This window comes from Myotis myotis, unplaced genomic scaffold (genome assembly GCF_014108235.1).
Source record: "Myotis myotis isolate mMyoMyo1 unplaced genomic scaffold, mMyoMyo1.p scaffold_m19_p_3, whole genome shotgun sequence".
Taxonomy (NCBI): domain Eukaryota; kingdom Metazoa; phylum Chordata; class Mammalia; order Chiroptera; family Vespertilionidae; genus Myotis; species Myotis myotis.
In genome coordinates this window covers 68,461,341-68,485,257 of record NW_023416335.1, presented here as the reverse complement: position 1 = coordinate 68,485,257, position 23,917 = coordinate 68,461,341, and the positions used below count along the sequence as shown (strand labels likewise).

Sequence of the window (23,917 nt, the reverse complement as noted above, 5' to 3'; positions counted from 1 at the left end):
TGCTACCTAGTGGGTATCTCCACAACTGAGATATCCAACCCAATTTTATCTGCCACAGGTGTGTGTGGGACCAGCACTTTATGCATCTCTTCCCTTCTTACCAGTCTCCATGTATCTTCTTTATATCCTTAGTTGTAGGAATTCTGGTCAGCTAGATTTCAGGCAGTTTGGAATGATGGTTATTTTGTAGTTTAGTTGTAATGTTGATGTTATTGTGGGTCGATTTGAGTACTGAATTTACTTACACCACTATCTTAATGGAAAGATCCTTAAAAACACTTTTTAAACCAAATTATGTAAGCAATAAAACATCGTGTCTATTATTCTATCCTTAACCACTACATTGATTAAAATGAATCAATACCTTTGTCATTTCTATAGTATCTGAATGAATTACAACTTTTGACTACATTTATATTATTGAAAAAGCATATATTTTCTAAATCCAGCAAACAGACTTAGCATTAAATATATAACTTTTAAAACTGTTATCTACTCTTATCTCAACAAATGATTACAATTAGAATAAATAAAACTCATGTATATTGCTGAGTTATGAGAGAGTTGCTAAAAATTATTTGATAAATTCCTGTTTAATAAGAAGCATAGAATAAGACATTACTATGTAGTCCACTTTTTCAATTAATGTAAAATATAATTAAATGAATATAAACAGGTACTCTAGAAAAAGTAGAAGTATTCGGGTTCTATGTTGAATTGATGTTCAAATGTGTAAAACTTATTTATTAAAAATTTATTTATTTACAACATTTTTAATGTATGATTTTTAGATACTTAAGGGATAAAAATAAAGAACTTTTATTTATTAACCCAGTAGTAATAAGCATCCATAGTGTTCAAATCAACAGGAACGATGCTATCAAGCTTGTCAAACTCTATGGTTAATGAATTAAAGATCTGCATCTGAGCATCAGTGACTACTAATACCATAACAAAGAAAGATAGCCATTATATATTTCCAGATAAAAAAGTAAAACACCACCAATGGTCTTGTCAAATGAATCAAATCTATGTCTGCTCAGGCTTCTGAATTTAGCTTCCAATTTTAATGAAAGATTGAGGCCAGAGGAACATGCAAAACTCCACAATGAGTTTTTGATCTGTAAATTCTAGACTGTGGGATATACTACACATTAAATGAGCTTTGTTTGTCAATATTAAATTATTTCCTGCATAGGTTAATTCTGTGACAGCCTTTGGTTCATATTACAAAAAGACCTACTGATCTTCAAAGCCCAATAATTCCTCTCATATTCTCCCCTTTGTAAGAGATATTCGAAAAATAACCTTCCAGAAGACAGCCAGGGAGTTCTGTTGCAAAGTTCTTCCTGGGCCACACTGAATTCTCCCCTCAATCTCAGGATTTCTTTGATTTCAGAGTGCATTACTGAAACCATGTTTGTGATAGATGTTACTATAATGTGGGGGGAAGAAGTACAATCATATATATGGCATCGTATTAGTTAAAATGCCAGGGAATTAAGGATAAGAGGTTCATGGTCAAAGGATATATATCCCTGTTTCTTTTGTGTTGTTTGCTAAAGCATTAGTCTAGAGAATGTGGATCAAAATAAAAGTTGACATTGTTTTGCAGACACAGAATTGTTGAAAACACCTTGCCTAGATATACATTTCCGTGGGGCTTTCTGGTGTTGTGTGGTTTTCCCTGCAAAAGAAACTAGTAAAAGCCATGCAATTGGAACCCTTCTGATATCTGAGGCAGGGAATGAGCCCTTCACAAGCCAGAAGTGCTCTTTCATATCATATGCATTTGATTCTGACAATAATTCAGACTCGTTTATACAATTTTCTAACCAAGAAAAGCCTCTTTTTGATAGTTAAAGCTTTCTGTTCTCTAAACTATGCAACAAGAGTGTCAATCTTTAAAACTTTGTATACATCTCACCCCCTTTATAATAGATCTGTCCCAATTAGATAACGCTATAGTTTCACACAAAGAAAAGATTTATATGACCAGTTAATCTTCAAAAGCTTTTTAAAAAGCCAGTAATAACATAAAAAGGGCTACGATTGGAAGCAAACTGTTGTGAAAGCTAAATATTTTCTTTTTTTGGAGAGGAAAAAAGCTTTAAAAATTAGTTATACACAAACTCACCTAAAAGAAACATAAGAACCAGTAGCCTTAATTTTTCAACCTTAGTCACTGGTCAAATGGAAACACAAACAACAATTTGCTGTGTTTCAAACAAAATTCAATAATCAGCTGCATCAGCTTTGGTATGAATGATCAGGTAGAGATGACAAATCTCCTTAAGGTGTTCCTTGAAACCAGAACTGACTTCTATTCAAGTGACCTTTTTTAAAGTGAAGCCTATTCTTTTTAGTGATCCAAATTCACAGACTGTGCAAACAACACAAACCTTAAGATTTTTATTCAATAATCAGATCATATATAATTAATGATTTAATATGTAATATGAGCAGTTTGTCATCCTTGCAATAGAGGTCAGCTGTCTATTTTCAAAATCATATTCTCATGATCTATTCTCAAAGAGAATAGTTTCTAAAAGTCAAGAGATAACAGAATCCTTGACAGGAGAAAACACAAGGGATAAATAGAAAGATACAGCCAGTGTTGTCTGTCACTTGAGAAGAATCATTTAGTAAGATAACATAAGCAAAACCAGTCTTCTCATGTGGCCACTAAAAATAAAACAAAATGATTTTCATTTACAAAATGGAATCAGACTTGGCTGAGAAACACAACAGTTAGAAATACTCAACAAGAATAAGGTAATCTACACTAATAAAAGACAAACATGCAAATTGACTGTACCTTCAATATGCCTTAAGCCATGCCCACCAGCCAATCAGAGTGACTATATGCAAATTAACCCAACCAAGATGGTGGCCAGCAGCTACGGAGCTGGAGCAAGCAGGTGGCTTGGTTGCCCCAAATGATGGAGGAAGCCAAGCTTCCCGTGGCTGGCTCTGAGCTCTACTCAAAGCAACAAAATTTCAATTATAGAAGGTAAATAAACCCCAGATACCTGCTTTCAGCCGGCTGTGGCCACGGAGCTGGAGAGAGCAGGAGACTTCCCTCCTGCCCACCCTGGCTGGCTCTGAGCTCCTCTCAAGGCTACAAATTTTCAATTATAGAAGGTAAATAAATCCCAGAAAAAAAAAGAAAAAAAGGAGAGGCTGGGAGCTTCCATCGCCAGGGAGTTTGGCCAGCCTGGAAATGGCCCGCAGCCCCTCACCCAGACTGGCCAGGCACCCCAGTGGGAATCTCCTACCCTGAAGGGGGTGTGACCAGCCTGAAAACAGCCATCAGCTCCTCACCTAGGCTGGCCAGGCACCCCAGTGAGGATGCTCACCCTGAAGGGGGTGTGACTTGCCTGCAAACACCAATCAGCCCCTCACCCAGGCTGGCCAGGAACCCCAGTGGGATCCCCACCCTGATCTGGGACACCCTTCAGGGCAAACCAGCTGGCCCCCACCTGTGCACCAGGTCTCTATCCTATATAATAAAAGGGTAATATGCAAATTGACCATAACAGCAGAATGACTGGGAATGACTGGTCACTATGACACACATTGACCACCAGGGGGCAGACGCTCAATGCAGAAGCTGACCCCTGATGGTCAGTGTGCTCCCACATGGGGGAGCTCTGCTCAGCCACAAGCCAGGCTGACAGTTGCCAGCGGTGGTGGTGGAAGCCTCTCCCGCCTCCTCAGCAGCACTAAGGATGTCTGACTGCAGCTTAGGCCTGCTCTCCACTGGCAAGTGGACATCCCCCGAGGGCTGCCGGGTTGCCAGATGGATGTCTGACTGCCAGCTTGGGCCTGATACCCCAGTGAGTGGGCCTAAGCCAGCAGGTGGACATCCTTCAAGGGGTCCCAGACTGCAAGAGGGCATAGGCCGGGCTGAGGGACCCCCCCTAGTGCACAAATTTTTGTGCACCAGGCCTCTAGTAAATTAATAAATTATCGTCAATGGCTGGTTAAATTTGTCACTGGAGCCAGGAAAAGTGAGTCTGGGTACAAGAAACAAAAGAAGTATATTTTGGAAGAAACATAATTTAGTTATTATGAGTAGATCTCTGTGAATGTTAATAGTACTTCTACTAATTAAGGAAAACTTTATAGAGAAAATATATTTTTACCTGCAAAGTTTTGCAGGGTAGTTACACTTCTAAACAAACAGGTCTTTAGAAGGAATGAAAAACAATAAACTGAGTAACATTTAAAGTATTCTTTAAATATCAAAAAAATATTTAAAGGATAGTTGATAGAGGAAAATAATAACAGTGCAATGTGGAATTTATAATTTTATAAATAAATTATATGATAGCATTTATACCAAAAAAAAAAATGAAGAGTCAAATGAGTTATACTGTGGCAAGCTTCTTACATGATATATGAAGTGATATTCTATTATGTAAAGGAAAACTGTGAGATGTTAAGAATACATAGTATTAATACTCAGAGCTACCAATACTTATTGCATAAAAATAATAGGATTCAAAATGGAATCTCAACAATATTATAATTTATCCTAAGGTAACTGGAAAAGAGGAACAACAATAAAATAAAATAAAAACATGAACAGCAATATGGTGGACAACTTTTTTAAAGTTTATATCTGTATGCAAAACATTTTTTAAAAATCTGAGATATGCAATGTCTTAAACCATAATGATTGCAGGACAGTTCCAAATTGTGTTGCTGTTGTGCTTTTTTTAATCAGAAGAATGTATGAATCGTGGAGTATCTAAAACATATTTATCTCCTTTTTATACCAGATTCACTTACATCTGATTTATATTATTACTAGATATAAAATTTAAGGTCTGAAATACATTTTTGGAAATTTAAGAAGCTTAATTATCTTCTATTTTACAATAATAGAAATGTAAGTTTAATTGACATCTAATATTTGCTCTTTTGTATCCAAACCACTTTCTCTTGCTGGATGATTTCCCGATCTTCTTTTATGTTTTGTACATATTTTAGAAAACATATCCATCTTACTTTGCTTTTAACTAGCTTGACAATCTGTTGGCCTTTTCAAGTAAAATATTTATGAGTATTATCTGATTAGAAATTTTTTTCTATCATTTTTCTTAATGTACCTCCTTCCATATTTTCTGTCCCAATCACCTGAAATTTTATTATAAAGATGTTGAAAAAGTGGACAAATTTTCTATGGCTCCTTAATTGAAATGCTAAATTTTTGTGTACATTGTACTTTACATTGTTGAGGAATTCCTCAACCTTATGTGCTAAATCATTAAATAAATTTTTGCTGGTAAGGGATTTTGACTAGAAAGGTTAAGAGGCAACTTTGGATATAACGTTACTATCAAAGCAATAAACCAAAGACCTGCAGGAATAGCAGCACATATCAGTGTCTTACTGTATAAAAGAAGCCAAGGTAAGAGATCTCTGTTACACTGTCACTTAATTACACATTTTGATTTTGAGTAAGGCAGATGTGTATTGAAAAATTATAGTGGATTGTTGTAATCAAATTAGGCAGCAATTCCAATTGCAGTTGATGTTTCATATATAGACTCTGATGGGACAAATCAACACAACCCTGATATCTGTTGGGAAACCAATAATTTCATAAATGATTTGTCTCTATGAATATAACTTGAGAAAAACAGAAGCAGCTTGTATTACCATGGCAGGAATAGAGGAGTACCTTCATTCAAAATTATAATAACTTTGCTTGGGGCTTTATCAACACTCCCCATTCTGTACATAATTAATATTCAAAGATTTTCAATATATTGACCAACATCAAATGAAAATTTGAAGCTCTCCTCATGCTACTGAAATGTCTGTTTTGCAGGGTTAGGGTCATGTTAGTTTACTCCCTTCAAAATGAATGAAGTAATAAAAAAGTAGTATAAGATGAATCTCTTTGGACTTTGGAGACAACATACAGCTCATTTCTGAGCGTGTTGCTCTTGTCCATTAATGTAATGAGCATTGACACTCTGCATAAAGAGGGATCCTCAGCAATAGATGGTCCTCCAGCTGTTCCCAGATGGAGTGCAAACAGATTTTTTCTTTGGCCTGCATCCAACTATGCCTGAAGTATCTATTGCAGATAGGTATGCTCTATGTATCCTGTGGCAGGCACTAATAAGATAAATATAAAGTAACCTCTGATAATTTTGGAGCAAAGCAAAATTTTCTTAGAAAATAACTGTTTCCTTAAATCATGTGGTGACTTCTGATAATTCAAAATTTATTACTAGAAGTTAAGCCTAGACCTTATAACTCTAGTCTTTTCACATTTACTAGTATTCCAAGTTTTAAGTTACCTAAAGTTTGGTAACTACTCTTACTTACTTAAACAGCATGGAGGGACTGGAGAGTATCATGTTAAGTGAAATAAGCAAGTCAGAGAAAGACAAGTATTACATGATTTCACTCATATGTGGAATCTAATGAACAGAATAAACTGATGAACAAAATGGATCCAGAGACATAAAAGCATGGAAAGGACCATGGAATCCCAGAGGGAAGGCATGGGTGGGAACAGATCAACCAAAGAACTTGTATGCATATATGCATAGCCCATGGACACAGACAATAGTGTGGTGAAGGCCTGGGGCAAGAGGTTGGGGAATGGGCTAGAAGAGGTCAAAGGGGAAAAAGGGGGGGCATATGTAATACTTTCAACAATAAATATTTTTAAAAATAAATGGAAAAATGTCTAAGGGTGAGGACTTAAAAATAAACAAACAAACAAATAAAATAGTCACTAACCCCAAATTTTTGTTATATACTATAAAATGTGAACCAATATATTATAGATTTATGATTAAATCAGATTCCAGCCTCTGTACAAGGCACACTTGAAATATTTCAGCTTCTCTTATAAGCTTTCCTATATCACTTGAATTATTCCTTTATGTGTTAGGATCTTATTAAGATGGTGAATTCTATTCTGAATGGGATTTTGTCAATAGTGAATATAATTTTTTAATTCAATATGATACTTAATATAAAAACATCTAATTTCATTTATTTGAAGTTCAAGTTAAGTAATTAATGTCAATATCAGAAATTAGATGATAAATTAGTTATCAAGTAAACATATGTTATTTAGAAAGGGGGAGAAAGCAATGTTTTCCCCCAAATTCCCACCTTGTCAGTAAAATTGAATATAATAAATCAAGTTTCCATGTTAACTATAAAATACAATTTTTTTAAAAGAGTAAAATATAAAGGAACACAGTGAACATTAAACTCTATATATTTTCCTTAAAAAGTCAGTTTATTGATGCAGATGCATTTTATTTATTTATTTATTTATTTATTTATTTATTTATTTATTTATTTATTTTTATTGCTTAAAGTATTACAAGGGTATTACATATGTGTCCTTTTTTTCCCCCCCGCCCTTTACAATCCCCTGGCCTCCCCTACCCCCCAGTGTCTTATGTCCATTGGTTATGCTTATATGCACGCATACAAGTCCTTCAGTTGATTTCCTACCCCCCTCCCTCCTGCCCCCCGAACCCTCCCCGGCCTTCCTGCTGCAGTTTGACAATCTGTTTGAGGCAGCTCTGCCTCTGTATCTATTATTGTTCAAAAGTTTATAATGGTCTCTATTATCCATGAATGAGTGAGATCATGTGGTATTTTTCCTTCATTGACTGGCTTATTTCACTTAGCATAATGCTCTCCAGTTCCATCCATGACGTTGCAAATGGTAAGAGTTCCTTCCTTTTTAGAGCAGCATAGTATTCCATCGTGTAGATGTACCACAGTTTTCTAATCCATTCATCTACTGATGGGCACTTAGGCTGTTTCCAGATCTTAGCTATGGTGAATTGTGCTGCTATGAACATATGGGTGCATATATCTTTTCTGATTGGTGTATCTGGTTTCTTGGGATATATTCCTAGAAGTGGGATCACAGGGTCAAATGGGAGTCCCATTTTTATTTTTTTGAGGAAACTCCATTCTATGAAGCCAGCATCACCCTAATACCAAAACCAGGTAAAGACAACACAATGAAAGAGAATTACAGGCCAATATCCCTCATGAACATAGATCCCAAAATCCTCAACAAAATCTTAGCAAATTGTATCCAGCAGTACATCAGAAAGATCATACACCATGACCAAGTAGGATTTATCCCAGGGATGCAAGGATGGTACAATATGCGCAAATCAATAAACGTGATACATCACATAAACAAATTGAAAGAAAAAAACCACATGGTCATATCAATTGATGCAGAAAAAGCATTTGACAAAATCCAACACCCATTTTTGATAAAAACTCTCAGCAAGGTAGGAGTAGAAGGATCATACCTCAAGATAATAAAAGCCATATATGACAGGCCCACAGCCAACATTATACTCAATGGACAAAAACTAACACCATTTCCCCTAAGAACAGGAACAAAACAGGGATGCCCACTCTCACCATTCCTGTTCAACATAGTACTGGAAGTATTAGCCATTGCAATTAGACAGGAAGAAGAAATAAAAGGCATCCAAATTGGAAAAGAGGAGGTAAAACTGTCCTTATTTGCAGACGACATGATATTATACATACAAAACCCTAGAGACTCCATCAAAAAACTACTAGACTTAATACATGAATTTGGCAATGTAGCAGGATACAAAATTAACCCTAAGAAATCTGAGGCATTTCTATACACCAATAGTGAACTTTCAGAAAGAGAGATTATAAAAACAATCCCATTTACCATCGCACCAAAAAAATTAAGCTACCTAGGAATAAACTTAACTAAGGAGGTAAAAGACCTCTTCTCAGAAAACTACAGTACGTTGAAAAAAGAGATAGAGGAAGACATAAACAGATGGAAGAACATACCGTGTTCATGGATTGGTAGAATCAACATCATTAAAATGTCCATACTACCCAAAGCAATCTACAAATTCAATGCACTTCCCATTAAAATACCAATGGCATACTTCAGAGATCTAGAACGAACTCTCCAAAAATTCATCTGGAATAAAAAAAGACCCCGAATAGCTGCAGCAATTCTGAGGAAGAAGAACAAAGTAGGTGGGATCTCAATACCAGATATCAAGCTGTATTACAAAGCCACTGTTCTCAAAACTGCTTGGTACTGGCACAACAACAGACATATAGATCAATGGAATAGAATAGAGAGCCCAGAAATCGGCCCAAACCAATATGCTCAATTAATATTTGACAAAGGAGGCAAGAACATACAATGGAGCCAGGATAGTCTCTTCAATAAATGGTGTTGGGAAAATTGGACAGATACATGCAAGAAAATGAAACTAAACCACCAACTTACACCATACACAAAAATAAACTCAAAATGGATAAAGAACTTAAATGTACGGCAGATGTATTTTAATTGCATGATATATTTTTACAATAACATCCTTGGGTAAACATTCTTTGTTTTCTGTAAAATATTTTTGCCAGTAAATATTGGAAGTAATAAAAGAGGATTTTCTGAGATAATCCTTAATTTTTGAAATAAAATTATTTGTCTGCACATTTTGCACATTCATTCTGACTCTGTTTCTCTAGTTCACTGACAATAGTATTCACAGGAGTGACGAGAGAGCGGGTGTGACTACAGCACCAGGGTCCTGAGTGAGGAAGATAGAATGGAACATGGAAAGACAAAAGGCTAAGACCTTTCTCAGGGTGCTCCTTCATTTGCAGCTCATTCTGTTCAGGAATCCCAGGATCGCTTTCAATATCTAGTAAACTATGAAGAATTATTTAATAGAAGATAATCCTGATAACAATTCACCCTAGCAGATTTTTTATCATGTTTTTGCTCCCTCTTCCACACTCTTTGTAGATTCTGAATTTTGAATGGGGTCATCATTTTTCTATGGTCATATGGTTGCCGGAATGGGCAGTATTTGAAAAACATTTTTATTTATTAGTTTTTGTGAATAAAGTGCAAAATAAGAAAATATAACATTGAATAATTCATTTATTAACTTTTATTTGGAACAATAATTTTCAAAGGTTCATGAAACAGTGATGACATTGTCCTGTTAAATGGCTGTTTCAAATATTGGGATTTTACTGTCTCTCACTTTGCAATCCTAACTTTAAGATTCACCGAACCTACTTATTTACATTAAATTTGGGAGGAAAATACCAATTCAAAATGTCAAAGTAAAATTTTATATTGTGAAAATTCAAGAGTATATATTTTGAGCTAATAACTGGTAACACTGCATGCACCATTAAAAGAAAAGCATTGTATAAGGCACACCTGTAAATTACTACTTTGATTGTTAAGAGAAGCTAAACTATAATAAACAATGAACAGTTTATGAAAACTGATGAAGGAAACATCTTTTGGATTTAGTAACAGAAGAAAATAGTATTTACCAAGAGATCTCCTAATCATGATAGTGATTTCTGGGAAGCTTAAAATCTACCTCTCAAAAGTATATAAAAATTGACTGCATGCATTCTGTGGGCTAAACATTCTTTCCTTCATTTAATATTTGTGCTACATTTAGCTTTCAATCATCTTTCATGTATTCACTATGAATCATTGGTTTCATTTATTATTGAATTCTCTCATTAATCCTTCTTCATTCTTTAGAGTATGTTTAATTGATTCACATATTTACTTACTCAACAAATAAATAGTTCTTAGAGGGTGAAGGTTGACAATATAAAATTGGTCCGAAAATGTGTCATATGTCACATATATGTGCACCTTTATTCAGATGCATCATGTAGCTTTCATTTCATGCCCTGGTAGTTTTCTCTTGCTCCCAATTTTTTGATGCATGCAGGAGCTAAGTCAGCCATTCTGACACATCTGTAAACCTAGAAGTGGAGAGATTTAACATCCCATGTGGTTCACATGTTTTATTCTCTCACCTCTTTAAAGTTCTTGCAAAAACGATAACTTGTATTAAACTTATTTTAAATTGAAACTTGTATTCTTAATTTTTAACTCATTCTTAATTTATCACATGGGATTGTTAAGTTATATGGTAATAAACTCCAAGATGGCAAGAATATTAGTCTTCTTTGTTAACTATTGTCCCCTCATTGTACAGCAAATCGGTATATACACATATCAATGAATATTTCTATATGTCACCATCTGAATTTCTATTAAGCTAAATATGAATTTATGTTAAGGTTTCAATTTTTAGTCTATTACCATATGGATCATTCTAGACTCCTCTCCTAGTTTGTGTGTAACATCCCACTTAGGAGAAAAACCTAGCTCTCACCAACTGCTACTCATTTACTTAACTGTTCAATCCTGGTCTACATGTACAGTGGTTTCAGATTTGTTAACTCAATCAGTTCCCATGGGAAACAACTTTATCCATTAGAGTAGAGTTTTTATGTACAGTTCTATTTGACTTTATTTTTACAGATTCTACCCATTTCCATATTTCAGGTTGCATATTTTTCCCATCTATGTAGTGATCTTGTTTCATTTATTTTAATACAGCTAGATTGTTTTGTCATATGCTGCATCCTATTCTGGTATCTCTCAATTTCCTAAATAATTTTTTAAGTTTGCATACAAGACGTTTCATTTTTTTGTGCAGTAAAGGGTTATGTGCATAATGGCATGTATCCATCAATACTATAGCATACAGGATATTTTGACCACTTAAAAAAAACCTCTGCTCTTCACCTATTTAGCCTCTCTCATCCTAAAAACCTGTTAATCACTGATCTGATACCATCTCCATTGTCCTTATATTCTTTTTTATAAAGTAATATTTTTATATTTTGCTTAGTTATTTTAATAATATAAACATATCCAAAATTGGCAGTGCTTTGGTTAAAATATAATTTCTGAAATATGACAGACTCTCCCTTGATAACATATGATGTTTTCTCTAAATGTAATATAAATTTAAAGTAAATCAAGGGATTTTGGAAATAAAAATATCCTATTTATTAATCCATTCCCAGACCTTTTAAGCTCTGAACTGTAAATCACAAGTCATTAGGAATGCATTTTAAAATTGAGAAAACAGAGGATTGAAATATGTCTCTAGTATATCATTATAAAAAGTTGTAAAAAAAATAAGCTGATTTTAAATGGAGTGTGATATTCTGAACCAGGAAGAATTGGATTACATGCAAATGTTACAGAATATGATCCAAATTCAAGCCATGAAATATCCAGAATAAACATAGGTATAAATTCCTATAAGCAAAGAAGAGTTTATAGCACATTTTTTCTGTGAGAGTCAGGAAACAATAAGCACAATCCAAGAACATTATGTCAGATAATGAGGGCTTGTAACTATAGTATAGTCTTTGTTAATGAAGGCACTCATCCCTAAACAGGACAATGTTGGGGTTTGGCAGTAAAGAAAAGATGGAAGAATTAATAGAGCTTTGCAGGTTTTAACCAGTGCTTTTATAGCATGCTAATTCTATTTTACTCTCTTCTTTCCAGGGTTTAATTGCTTTAGAAAGAAATCTCAAGATCTGTGAATTAATTGAAATTTACATTATGGTAAAAATCCCTTGGTGAACATGGGGCGAAGAGGAGAGTTCCAATCATGTGTATACAAAATTTGTTTAGTGTCAAAAGGCACCATAAATTTTGCTAGGCACAATGAAGATTTAAAAGAGATCATTTCTCCCTTTAGGAAATCAACACCATTTGTCAGTGATAGAAAAGTAAATAAGCAACTACAAAATAATACAATAAATGCTATGCTAAAGTACTGTAAGATTGTTTATCTCCACTGGAAGCTTTTCTAGGAAGGCTGTGTTTTTGGTGGAAGTGGAGTTCTTGGTGTGCTGCAGGGAAAATAATTTCCTGAAGCCCCCATGGAAAGATGGGGTATTGTGATAGCTTTGTTGATGATTTAAAATTAAGGGGTTTCCCCTCAATGTTCCATCTCTGTTCATCATGCCATGGAAAAAATCCAATCTTGTCTTCAGCAGGCCATTAAGGCCATTGCCCATAGCTTCTGCTCTATGCAGCTGCTTAAGGCCACATGGATATGAAGAGAGAATAGGTGAGCACACAGGGCAAGTGCAGGTCACAAAGCAAGGGACTACAAAAGAGTAGGCTTCTTTGTATACACCTGTGATTCTGTATTCTCAGGTTTGGGAGGGACAAGAAAATTATTCAAAATAACTAATAAGCTTCCAAAATTTTTGCAGGCTTACATGGGGTCCCCTCCCTACCCCCAGCCAATGATCTCTTCCCCAGATTAGACCTACAGGCAAACACCTTCCTTCTATCATCACAACTGTGTGTGCACCCATCTCCCCCTGTGCCCAATCCCTTCCCCAAGTGCTCTACAGGAAATGGATGGTGGTTCCTTGGGGAGTGTGAAGCTATAGCTTCCCGGTGAAGCTGCCCAGATGATTATGTTTATAATGTCTGACCTCTCCTTTGCTCTCTTCCTACTATTAATGTTAATAACTTGCTACTTATGACAATAACAGCTGGACACCTTGTTATCTGAATTTTTTGATTTATTTTATACTAGAAGTGACCATGTTTCAAAAATGCATGATATACTGTGGTTCCCAGGAAGCACTGGAGCTACCTCAGCCAAAATTTATGTTCCCAAAATTAAGTGAGGCTATTGAGGTATTTTCTAAGTAACTATATGAAACATGGGGAGCGGGGAGCAGATCTCCCCTTTGTGAGTCGTTGCCTCACGAAGTTTGAAGAATAATATTTAAGAACTAAAAGGAATTGTTAGTAAAAGGGTGGAAATTTATTAGATGCAAATACAAACTCCCCCATAGGGAGGGGTCAACCAATCCAAGCTCCTTTATTCTAAGGTTTATAAATGCAATAGTTCTTTGTCTCTTCATGCTCACTTCTAATTAGACCCCTTCCCCATTTTATGACTCTGATTTTGCAGATTTGTCAGTCTTTTGCAGAATATCAGCTTCAAAGCCCCAAACCCACATGATGTCCCCTCTATCTCTCCCCCTTTTCTTGAAACATTTCTCTATCTCCTGTGAAGATATGTTTCCCTTTGTCCAGCATTTGTCGACATTTCTCTGTTCTCTGTAAAAGTATGTTTTCTTCTTCCTGATACTCTGTGACTTTGCTTTATCCTCTGTGAATGAATGGTTTCCACTCCCCTTATCCTGTGGCACCTTTCTATTCTCTGTGTATGCCTTCTGGCAGCTCCAAGCCCTCACCTATGCATTTGTCCACCATGGGCCCTCTTTATTTCTAAGATTCCCTAAACCTGCCTATTTGATCCCTAAAATTCCTTTCATTATTATTATTGAATTAGGTGATAAGAATTGCAGATTAGCCATATGAACCAAATCAAGTGGTTAAAGAGAGAATGAAAACATGTGAAAATTAGCTCATAGTTATTCTGAGGGTAAATGAATCAATTTATCTGAAAGCAATTTGCAATGCAGTAAAATAAGTTTATATTAATTTCTATCATCTAACATTTTTTTTAAAATATATTTTATTGATTTTTTACAGAGAGGAAGGGAGAGATAGAGAGTTAGAAACATCAATGGGAAAGAAACATCGATCAGCCGCCTCCTGGACATCTCCTACTGGGGATGTACCCGCAACCCAGGTACATGCCCTTGACTGGAATCGAACCTGGGACCTTTCAGTCCGCAGGCCGACGCTCTATCCACTGAGCCAAACCGGTTTCGGCTATCATCTAACATTTTAAGGAGTTGAAGATGAATGCTAGTAAATAATTTACTATTTTAAAGTTAATTATTGTAACTCTGGTATTCTGTTATCTTTTTCTGAATTCTACTTATCGCTTGCAGAGGAAATACAGTAAATCATTCACTTATACTACCACTACCTGCAAACATTCTGGCCAAAATGAAAATGCCTTCTATGGAACTTTCAGGACATAAGAAATGTCTCATGATCTACACCACCTTGCTTATCTCTAATCTGAATATCTGAACTCAATAATTTAACAACACTGGACTCTTGGCATCTAATGTTAGTAAATGGCTAAATTACACAATTTTTACCAAATATATTCACAAATAGGTCATGTCATATTTCCATGTATACTCTGATTTGCTCCACATTCAGTTGGGTATTCTTTCATTGGCCCTTTCCATAAGCAGACCAAAAATAATATAATAACCCTGAGTGTAATGTACTAGTGAACTTGATAGTTATAAAATATATCTCTGTTCTCTTGTGTCAAGTGGAAGGCCAATATTTTTCCAATTTTAATAATTTCAACAAAAATAGTGCTAGAGAAAAATAGCAGGGAAAATGTGTAGCAGACATTAATGATGTACTAGCAACTAATAGCATTTTACTAATGGCAGAAGGAGATACCAATCTAAGACTTCCAGAAGGAAGAAACATGAAAAAAGTAAAGTTTATTTCAAAATAAAATATCCGAATTTGAAATGCTTTCAATGACATATAAGGCTGGTGGTATAATTGTAAAATCCTTGAGGTTTTTTTGTTTGTTTGTTTTGTTTTGTTTTTGGTGTTTTCTTTTTCCCTTAGGAGTTAGAAGATTCAGTAATTGAAGGAGCCATGTTAAGCTTTGGGAATTTTGAAGAGTTGTTGACTTAGCAAAGAACCACAATTTATGTAAATGTAATGCATGCAAATTTTTAAAGATAAGAGGTAGGCATTTTTATAGTCTTACTGAAAGAGATACTTGCTGGGTGAAATGAGAGTACCCTGAAACTAGATTCTATTTATTGACTCACAGTGGATATAATGAATACAAATCAACTTCAATTGGAAATGAAGAAAATAAATAGAAACAAAAGTTTTTCAATGGAAACTGAAAAATATATTCAGATATAAGAGAAAATATTCTGAAAGGAGTAGCAAGAGGGAAAAAAGAATAAAAAAAGTAAATATGTGATTCTAGGCCTTTTGCTGTCAGGGAAAAAAGTAGTAAAGTAGTCATTCAGAACTGAAACTGTGCCAGTCACTCATCTTTGAATATTGCCACTGCTAGGTCTTCTTCAATCTATTTCCTATAAACAGCATCCTCCAATTCAACAAACTTCATCTCCATCTCAATAACTGAATTTTGGATGCAACCTAGACATCGTTATCTATTTGAACTATTCTACTACAGAAGTGTAGAATGTTGTACTTCTCCGAAACACCCCATAGATATTCTTGCAGATCTGTTTCACAATTTTAATTCATGTATATTATTACATCTTTTCAGTTCCTTAACCTTTTGATCACTTTCTATCTCTCATGTTTTATTTCCCTCTGTTTTTTCCTACACAAACTGTATTCCTTGGTGCATCACTTTAACCAGGCAGGTTGCTCGCTTCGGACTGTCCCCTCTGACCCTCCACTCTTTTTTCCAGTATCTCTGAAACAGTAATGGTTTTCACACTTGTGACTTTTTCTCCTTGTCCCTTTATAAGGTATTCCAAATGGTGATCATTCTTCTTTACTCCAAAATGCATCTCTAAAAATTTGTTCTGTGACAATTTCATTGAGAAACCAGAGATCATTTGTCATGAAACTAATCAATTATCTTTATCTCAAATATTAAATGGCTTAGCATCTTCATTTATCTGATTTCTTTCTTAGGCAGAAGAACAATCTACATTCGCATCCAAGGAAAATATCTCCAGAACTCTAGATTTATGTATCCAACTGCCTTTTTTCTCTCTCCACTTGGATATTAAGAGACTTCTCTTATTTTCCATGCTCAACAATAAATTTTTACCCCACACCTGAAACCTGCCCCAGGTATACGTTTCACATTCTCATCAATGTCAACTCTTACCTTTATGTCTCTTTGGAGCAAAATACTGGAGTCGTCTTTGACTCCACTTTTTTACTCATAAAATAATTTAATTTGGTGGGAAATCTTGTTGACTCTACCTCCAAAATATATGCAGATATAAAAATAGTATAGAACAAAAACTGAATTTCATGATTTTAAATATTAAACTCTGGGTAAAGAAAATGCCCTTGATTTTAAGCATAAACACATGGAAAATAAAAATAAAAATTACTCTAAAGAAAAAAATATATATGCATTTTTTCCATATCAAACAGTTCCCATAGATTATTATCAACAGCTACCATGATTTTTCAAATTTATAACGTAAAGCATGCTAATTTTATGAAATAAACTGCAGTAGTTTCCCATTTCATTCAAGGTGAACTCCAAAATTTTAACATGACTTAACATATCTAGCATATTCACATCCCTCATTACTGGTCTCACATCCTTCTATCCCCTGTCTCAGCTCATGCCAAGCTCAGTGGCACCGCATGTAGGAGTGGACCATCGAGGCGGCTGTATGTCATCTGAAAATCATGTTACATATCCTAGCTCTAGTGGTTTCAGAAACCACTAGTGGTTTCTAGTGGCAGTTTGAGAAAACCTATTTAAAACCGTTAGGTAATTGGATATTCAAAACTGATAAGACAGAATAAAGTAATACAGGGATAGAAAAAAGTAGGTTTCAGTTTCTCATATGTAAAAATACAGGAAGGTTATGATTATTACAATAGATTTATTAACTCAAAAGAATGTCACAATGGCATAGTAAACATATTTTCCCCACCCCTGTATATACTATTTGAGTACCTGCATTTTCTAATCCATATAACATTTTTTTTACATTTCTGTATATTTTTTAAAAATTGATTGTATCTGGTCTTAAGTTTTAAGCTCTTTGACAGCATGGATTTAGGCAAGTATTATATACTACAGGGTACAAAATATTAGTTTAGTTAATATCCCATTTCTTTACAACAAGATTCACTCTCTCAAACTTCTTTAGAATAATAAATACTTTGGAGGCTCTTGGATTTTGATTGTTTTGATTATTCAGATATGTTTGCCTACACTCTAAAGCACCTGAGGGAAAATAATAACCTCCTCTTCTTTACCTGAAATAGTACCCTGGGTGCAACAATCAATCTAAATGTAGTTCTTCAGTGACTTAGAAATAACGTTTACATCCATTTGGTTGTGTTCCATACACAAATATCCAACTGTATCTACATATCACACTTGGATATATAAAAGCAAAAAGGTTATGATATGATGAGGTTAAAATCATGATCTTTGAGCGATGTTAAGTATTTTAAATATTATTTTTAAAAAGAAAAGTTAGTTATTGAGGTATTACCTAGATTTCTTTATTTTCAAAGGATGCTCTAAGTACAACACAGAAAATGTGTTTCTGGAAGTCACCTTAGAGGTAAATACGCCACGTTGTATATAAAAATTAAAATAATGCACACAAGAAATTATTCAGGCCTGAACTAGACTGATATAATAAGAAATGAGCATAAATAAATATGAGAGACACTTTGTATGTGGATTGAAAGATTACCATGATTAATTAAGCATAGAACTTACCAAGTTAGTGATACATCCCAGATTTCTAACTGTATTTGTTTACATTTATCCAATAAACCAAGATAGAAAATACAGTGGGGTCTTGACTTACGAGTGTACTGAATAACAAGGTTTTCGAGATATGAGCCGTCTCTCGGCTGATTTTTTGCTTTGAGTTGCGAGCTAAAATTCCGGTTATGAGCCAGCTTCAGGTACCCCACCGCTCACTGGCGCAGCAAAAGTCACAGTGAACGCCACAACATCAGCCCAGCATCACGTGTCTCACTTGTTCACTTTAAGCGATTAGCTCTTAGTTGAAGCATCCGTGTTGTGCTCGCATTTGTGCTTGCAGTTATTTTGCAAAACTTTGTTTTTTCAACCATGGATCTGAAGAAAGTAAGTGTGAAGGACAGGGCTGAGAAGAAGAAGCGGATAATATGCATTGAATTAAAGAAAGAAATTATCGAAAAACATGACCAAAGTGTGCGTGTAATCGACTTGGCGAAGCAGTAAGAGCGTAGCACTTCTACGATCTGCACCATACTGAAGCAGAAGGAGTCGATACAGGCTCCAACTCCAGCCAAAGGCATTAAAATAATTTCTAAACAGCAGACATCTATCCATGAAAATATGGATAAGCTGCTAATGGTGTGGTTAACAGAGAAGCAGCTTCCAGGAGATAGGTGATGAAGGCTATAATCTGCAAGAAGGCATGAGCTATTTACGCTGATTTGCACTTCAGTGGATGAGGCATCGGGCGAGCCATTTAAAGCCAGTCGGGGCTGGTTCGAAAATTTTAAAAAGAGGACCGGCATTCACTCCATCGTCAGGCATGGTGAGGCAGCGAGCGCGGATATACAGGAAGGTGACATCAACGAGCTCATCCAGGAGCACTCCGAGGAACTGACAACACAGGAGCTAAAGGAGCTACAGACGCAGCAGCACATGGAGGTTTTGCAGGAAATAGATGGAGGAGGAGGAGGAGGTTATCTCTATAAGTGAGATAATGGAAATGTTGGGAATGTGGGAGAAACTTTCAGACTTTATTCAAAAGAAACACCCAGAAAAAATTGCAACTGGGCGTGCGATGGAGCTATTTAATGACACTTGCCTGACTCATTTCAGAAATATTCTGAAAGGGAGGATGAAACGATCTCATTGGACAGGTTTTTATCGAAAACTCCTGTAGATGAAAGTGATGAAAGCGTGGCGAAAAGGGCAAAAATCAGCAAATAAGATTCAGTTATTCAGTTATTCAGTTCAGCCTTTCTCCTCCAACTCCATCAGCATCTTTAAGTCGTTTTTGATCTCCAAGGTAAATGCTGTACATTAAACTTAAATACATTTTTCTTATTTAAAAACATTTAACAAAACAATTGCGGTGTTTTTTGGGTGTCCGGAACAGATTAATGGCATTTCAATTCATTGTAACGGTGAAAATTGATTTGACATACAAGTAATTTGAGTTACCAGCTCCGTCACGGAACGAATTAAACTCGTAAGTCAAGGCCCCACTGTATAGCTGGGATTTTTTGTGTGAGTGATGATCTGTTTTCACTACTTTTAATATTAGATTCCTGAAAGTGATATCTAAAAGGCAATTCTGAAAACAGATCTGAAGCTCAAAGATATGTTCTATATACAGTATATTAAATTTTAAGTTTTAACACACACACAATATCCAAAACAATAAAAGTGAATTAGATGTCTTGGGGAAAGATGTAAATTGTGGTTCACAAAGTCAACAGCTTACCCTGTAAACAAGTAAAGCATTCCAGATGCAAGAGTAGTAGCGATGGTTTAGAAATGGAGGCCACGTGCTCCTTTTAATGGAGCCAATGGATCTTCAACACTAGGGATTTGCCAGGTCATATAATGTTGAAGGAGAGGCACATGTCTATACTTTTACATACCCTGCCCATTGAATATTTTGGTAATTATCTTAGCAAGCAAATAAATGGTCTCTGCATGTTTTAAGTGAAAAGGTGGATTTCTGTAATGACATTTATCATCACATAACTGGTGGCATACTTCCCAGCGTTTCAGGTTTAAAAAGTGGACAGAAATCAGTTAAGTCTCAGTAGGCTTGACATTCTTCACATGCAGTACACATATCTCCAACATAAGCACTGAACATCAGCTCAGATTCACTTCTGCTCTCCTAACTTTAGATTCTAAATTCAAAAGGGAGTGTCTGATAAGGAAAGCCGAGGGCAAATAGCCCATGTGGTAAGTGCTAGTGAGCAGGCAGAGTGGCTTAAACAACTTTACCTTCCTGGATGGTAGTAAAGACACTGGATCCTGTCATCTCTACATAGTAGGGGGATCTTCCTCAAGCGGAGTGGAGAATCAGTGCTGGGAAGCTAAATAGCTTCTCCACAACAGTAACCAATGCTATATTTAAAACACTATATGCTAAACACACTTATCTAGCACAGAGCTCATTCATAGACAACGTTTTGCAACCTCATGTAATAATAGAAAGAGAGAGAAAGAAAAAAGATAGACTTGGACTATAAAATACCAACATTTAAGGAATGAGTATTATGCACAGAGTTCAACCAGACTAATATCTCCTGAAAATTCCCAAGAAAAATATCTGCAGTCAATAATTTTTCAGTCAGAAGGGAGATACAGCAATATGCATAAATGAATTAATATTTCAGACTAAAATGTGTCCTTTGGACTTTGTAACATTGGGAATAAGATTATAGTTCAAGTCTCTTTAATAAATGATGTTGGGAAAATTAGAGAGATATATGCAAAAAAATGAAATTAGATCACCAACGTATACAATATACTATAATAAACTCAAAATGGATAAAAAATTTAAATGTAAGTCACAAAACCATAAAAATCCTAGAAGAAGAAGCCAGAGGCAGCAAAATCTCAGACATCTCTCATAGCAATATGTTTACTGATACATCTCCTAGGGCAAAGGAAACTAAGGAGCATATAAACAAATGGGACTCCATCAAAATAAAAAGCTTCTGCAAATGAAACCATCAACAAAATGCAAAGGGAGCTCACTGTATGGGGGAACATATTTGGCAATGATACATCTGATAAAGAGCTAATATCCAAAATACATAAAGAACTCATACAACTTAACAAAGGAAGACAATCCAATTAAAAAGTGGGCAAAGAATCTAAACAGACACTTCTCCAAAGTGTGCAAAACGATGGCCAATAGATGTATTAAAAAATGCTCAAAGTCACTGATCATCAGAGATATGCAAATTGAAATGACAATGAGGTACCACCTCACACCTATCAGAATGCCTACCATCAACAAAAAATAAATGACAATTGCTGGCATGAATGTGGAGAAAAGAGAATCCTAGTACACTGCTGGTGGGAATGCAGACTGGTGCAGCCACTATGGAAAACAGCATGGCCTTTCTTCAAAAAGTTAAATACGGAACTTCCATCTGACCCAGTGATCCTATTTCTATGAATATACACCAAGAAATCAGAAACACCAATCAGAAAGAATGTATGTACCCCTATGTTCATAGAAGTAACAGTTTACAATAGCTAAGATTTGGAAACAACCCAGTGACCATCAGTAAATGAGTGGATAACTATGGAATACTATGCAGCAGTAAAAAAGAACCTCTTATCCTTTGAGACGCCATGGAGGGGCCTGGAGAGTACCATGCTAAGTGAAATAAGTCAGTCAGAGAAAGATAAGTATCACATGATTTCACTTATATGTGGAATCTAAGTAACAAAATAAGCTGATGAATGCAGTGGATCCAGAGACTTGAAGCATGGAACAGAGTGTGAAATCTTGGAGGGAAGGCATGGGAGGGTGGGTGGGTGGTACATAATCAACCAAGGACCTTGTATGCATTTAGGTATGGTCCATGGACTCAGACCCTGGGGTGGGGGCGGGGTCTGGAGGGGGGTAATGGGGGGAAAAAAAGACACATGTAACACTTTCAACAATAAAAAATTATTTTTTAAAAAGCTTGGGTACATTAAACCATGGAATATTAAACAGCAGTAAAAAGAAGGATTTCTTACCCTTTGAGACAACATGGAGAGACCTGAAGAGTATTATACTAAGTGAAATAATTTAGTCAAAGAAAGACAAGTATCACATGATCTCACTCAGATGTGGAATCTAATGAACAAAATATATCCAGAGACATAGAAGCATGGAACACACTGTGGAATATCAGAGGGAAGGCAGGGGTGGATAGGTGGGTGGAAAGAAATCAACCAAATAACTTTTATTCAATTATGCATAACCCATGGACACAGACAATAGGGTGGTGAAGGCCTGGGGTGGGGGCAAGGACCAGCTAGAAGAGGTCAATGAGGGGGGGGAGGGAGGGAAGCGGGGAGGGGGACATATGTAATACTTTCAATAATAAAGATTTAAAATAAGTTTTAAAAAATAAAATAAAACTCAGAGTCTTAAAAAAAGAGATTATAGTATAGAGGTAAAAACCAGATGTTTGAAATGGTGAAAATAATTTCCTGAAAATATCAAGACAAAAAATATAGACAACTTGTTGAAAAGTTTGACTTTGAAGTGAAATAGGGACACAAGGCAAAAACTAAATAGGATTTCTCCCAAACCTCCCAAGGGACTAGATTTCAGCATGTTTTAATGATAAATTGGTATATACATAGAATCGACTAATGATCTAAATGTAGATAATCATTAAATTGAAAGAGAAGCAGAGAGATGACCCAAGAATGCAGGTAGAGGGGTTGGAGCTAGAGAATCAATAAGTGCCTCTTCTTGGGTTATAAGTGTGCTTGTGGAGACTATTGAAAGAAACAGATTTTTCAAGTCGTTGTGGGAAGCTGAGCCTTTTCTTTTCAACAAATTAAAAATCTGGACTATTGCCTCCTGCTGAGAATGGGAGATGGAAATTAAACCCCAGTTTTGAGGCAGTTAAATAATATTTTAAATAGTATGAGAATGGCGGGATTTCTCCTATTTATCTAACTCAGTATTGTATTGGTTGTCAACAAAATTGGGTATCCTGTTCATAATTATGGTTTCCCCATCACTTACCTCCTATTTATATGTTTTCCTTAGTTTCTAAAATCTGTCAACACTATCAACCAAATATTTCTCAAATCCACCTCCTCTTAACCTTAATATTATTATTTCACAGCAGTTTTTTTTTATCTAGGCATTTTTGATATTTAGCTAACTAGAATTGTTCTCTACTCTTTTACCTCTGCAATCATTTGTTCATAATGTTTTAAGTTGCCTGTTGACAAAGAAAAGCTTACCTGATTATCCCATATGATAAACTATAGAAAACTCTTAGCCTGAGAAAAGCTCAGATAGTTTGGTGAAATCTAGAAACTATATTTCTATTCTAATTTTCCACACATTTAAATATTTATGCACACATTTGATGTTATCAAAATGTTCTAATTAAAATCAAGTTGCCCATTTAATTGCTTACTGATTGCATATTTATTATTTATTGAGTTATTTATTTACTTACTTTTTACAGTGTATTTTTACCTTAATTAAAGGTAAAGGATCTTTACCCTTTTAAGGTTAGTCAAATATTTTCTCTTCTATGGAACATATTTTTTCTTTCTCTATTTCTTATACTTCCAATGATATTTCCCTT

The 23,917-nt window shown here is 35.3% G+C and overlaps 1 protein-coding gene across 1 annotated transcript in view; it reads left to right on the top strand.

Annotated features, from left to right (window-relative positions):
• Positions 1-15,541, top strand: part of LOC118650433 (serine/threonine-protein kinase MARK2-like) — a 65,178-nt gene extending 49,637 nt beyond the window's left edge. The window contains 2 exon segments of the mRNA XM_036298902.1: positions 12,434-12,493; positions 15,473-15,541. Coding sequence (XP_036154795.1) covers positions 12,434-12,493; positions 15,473-15,541 — 129 coding nt within the window.
• Positions 15,542-23,917: the final 8,376 nt, after the last annotated feature.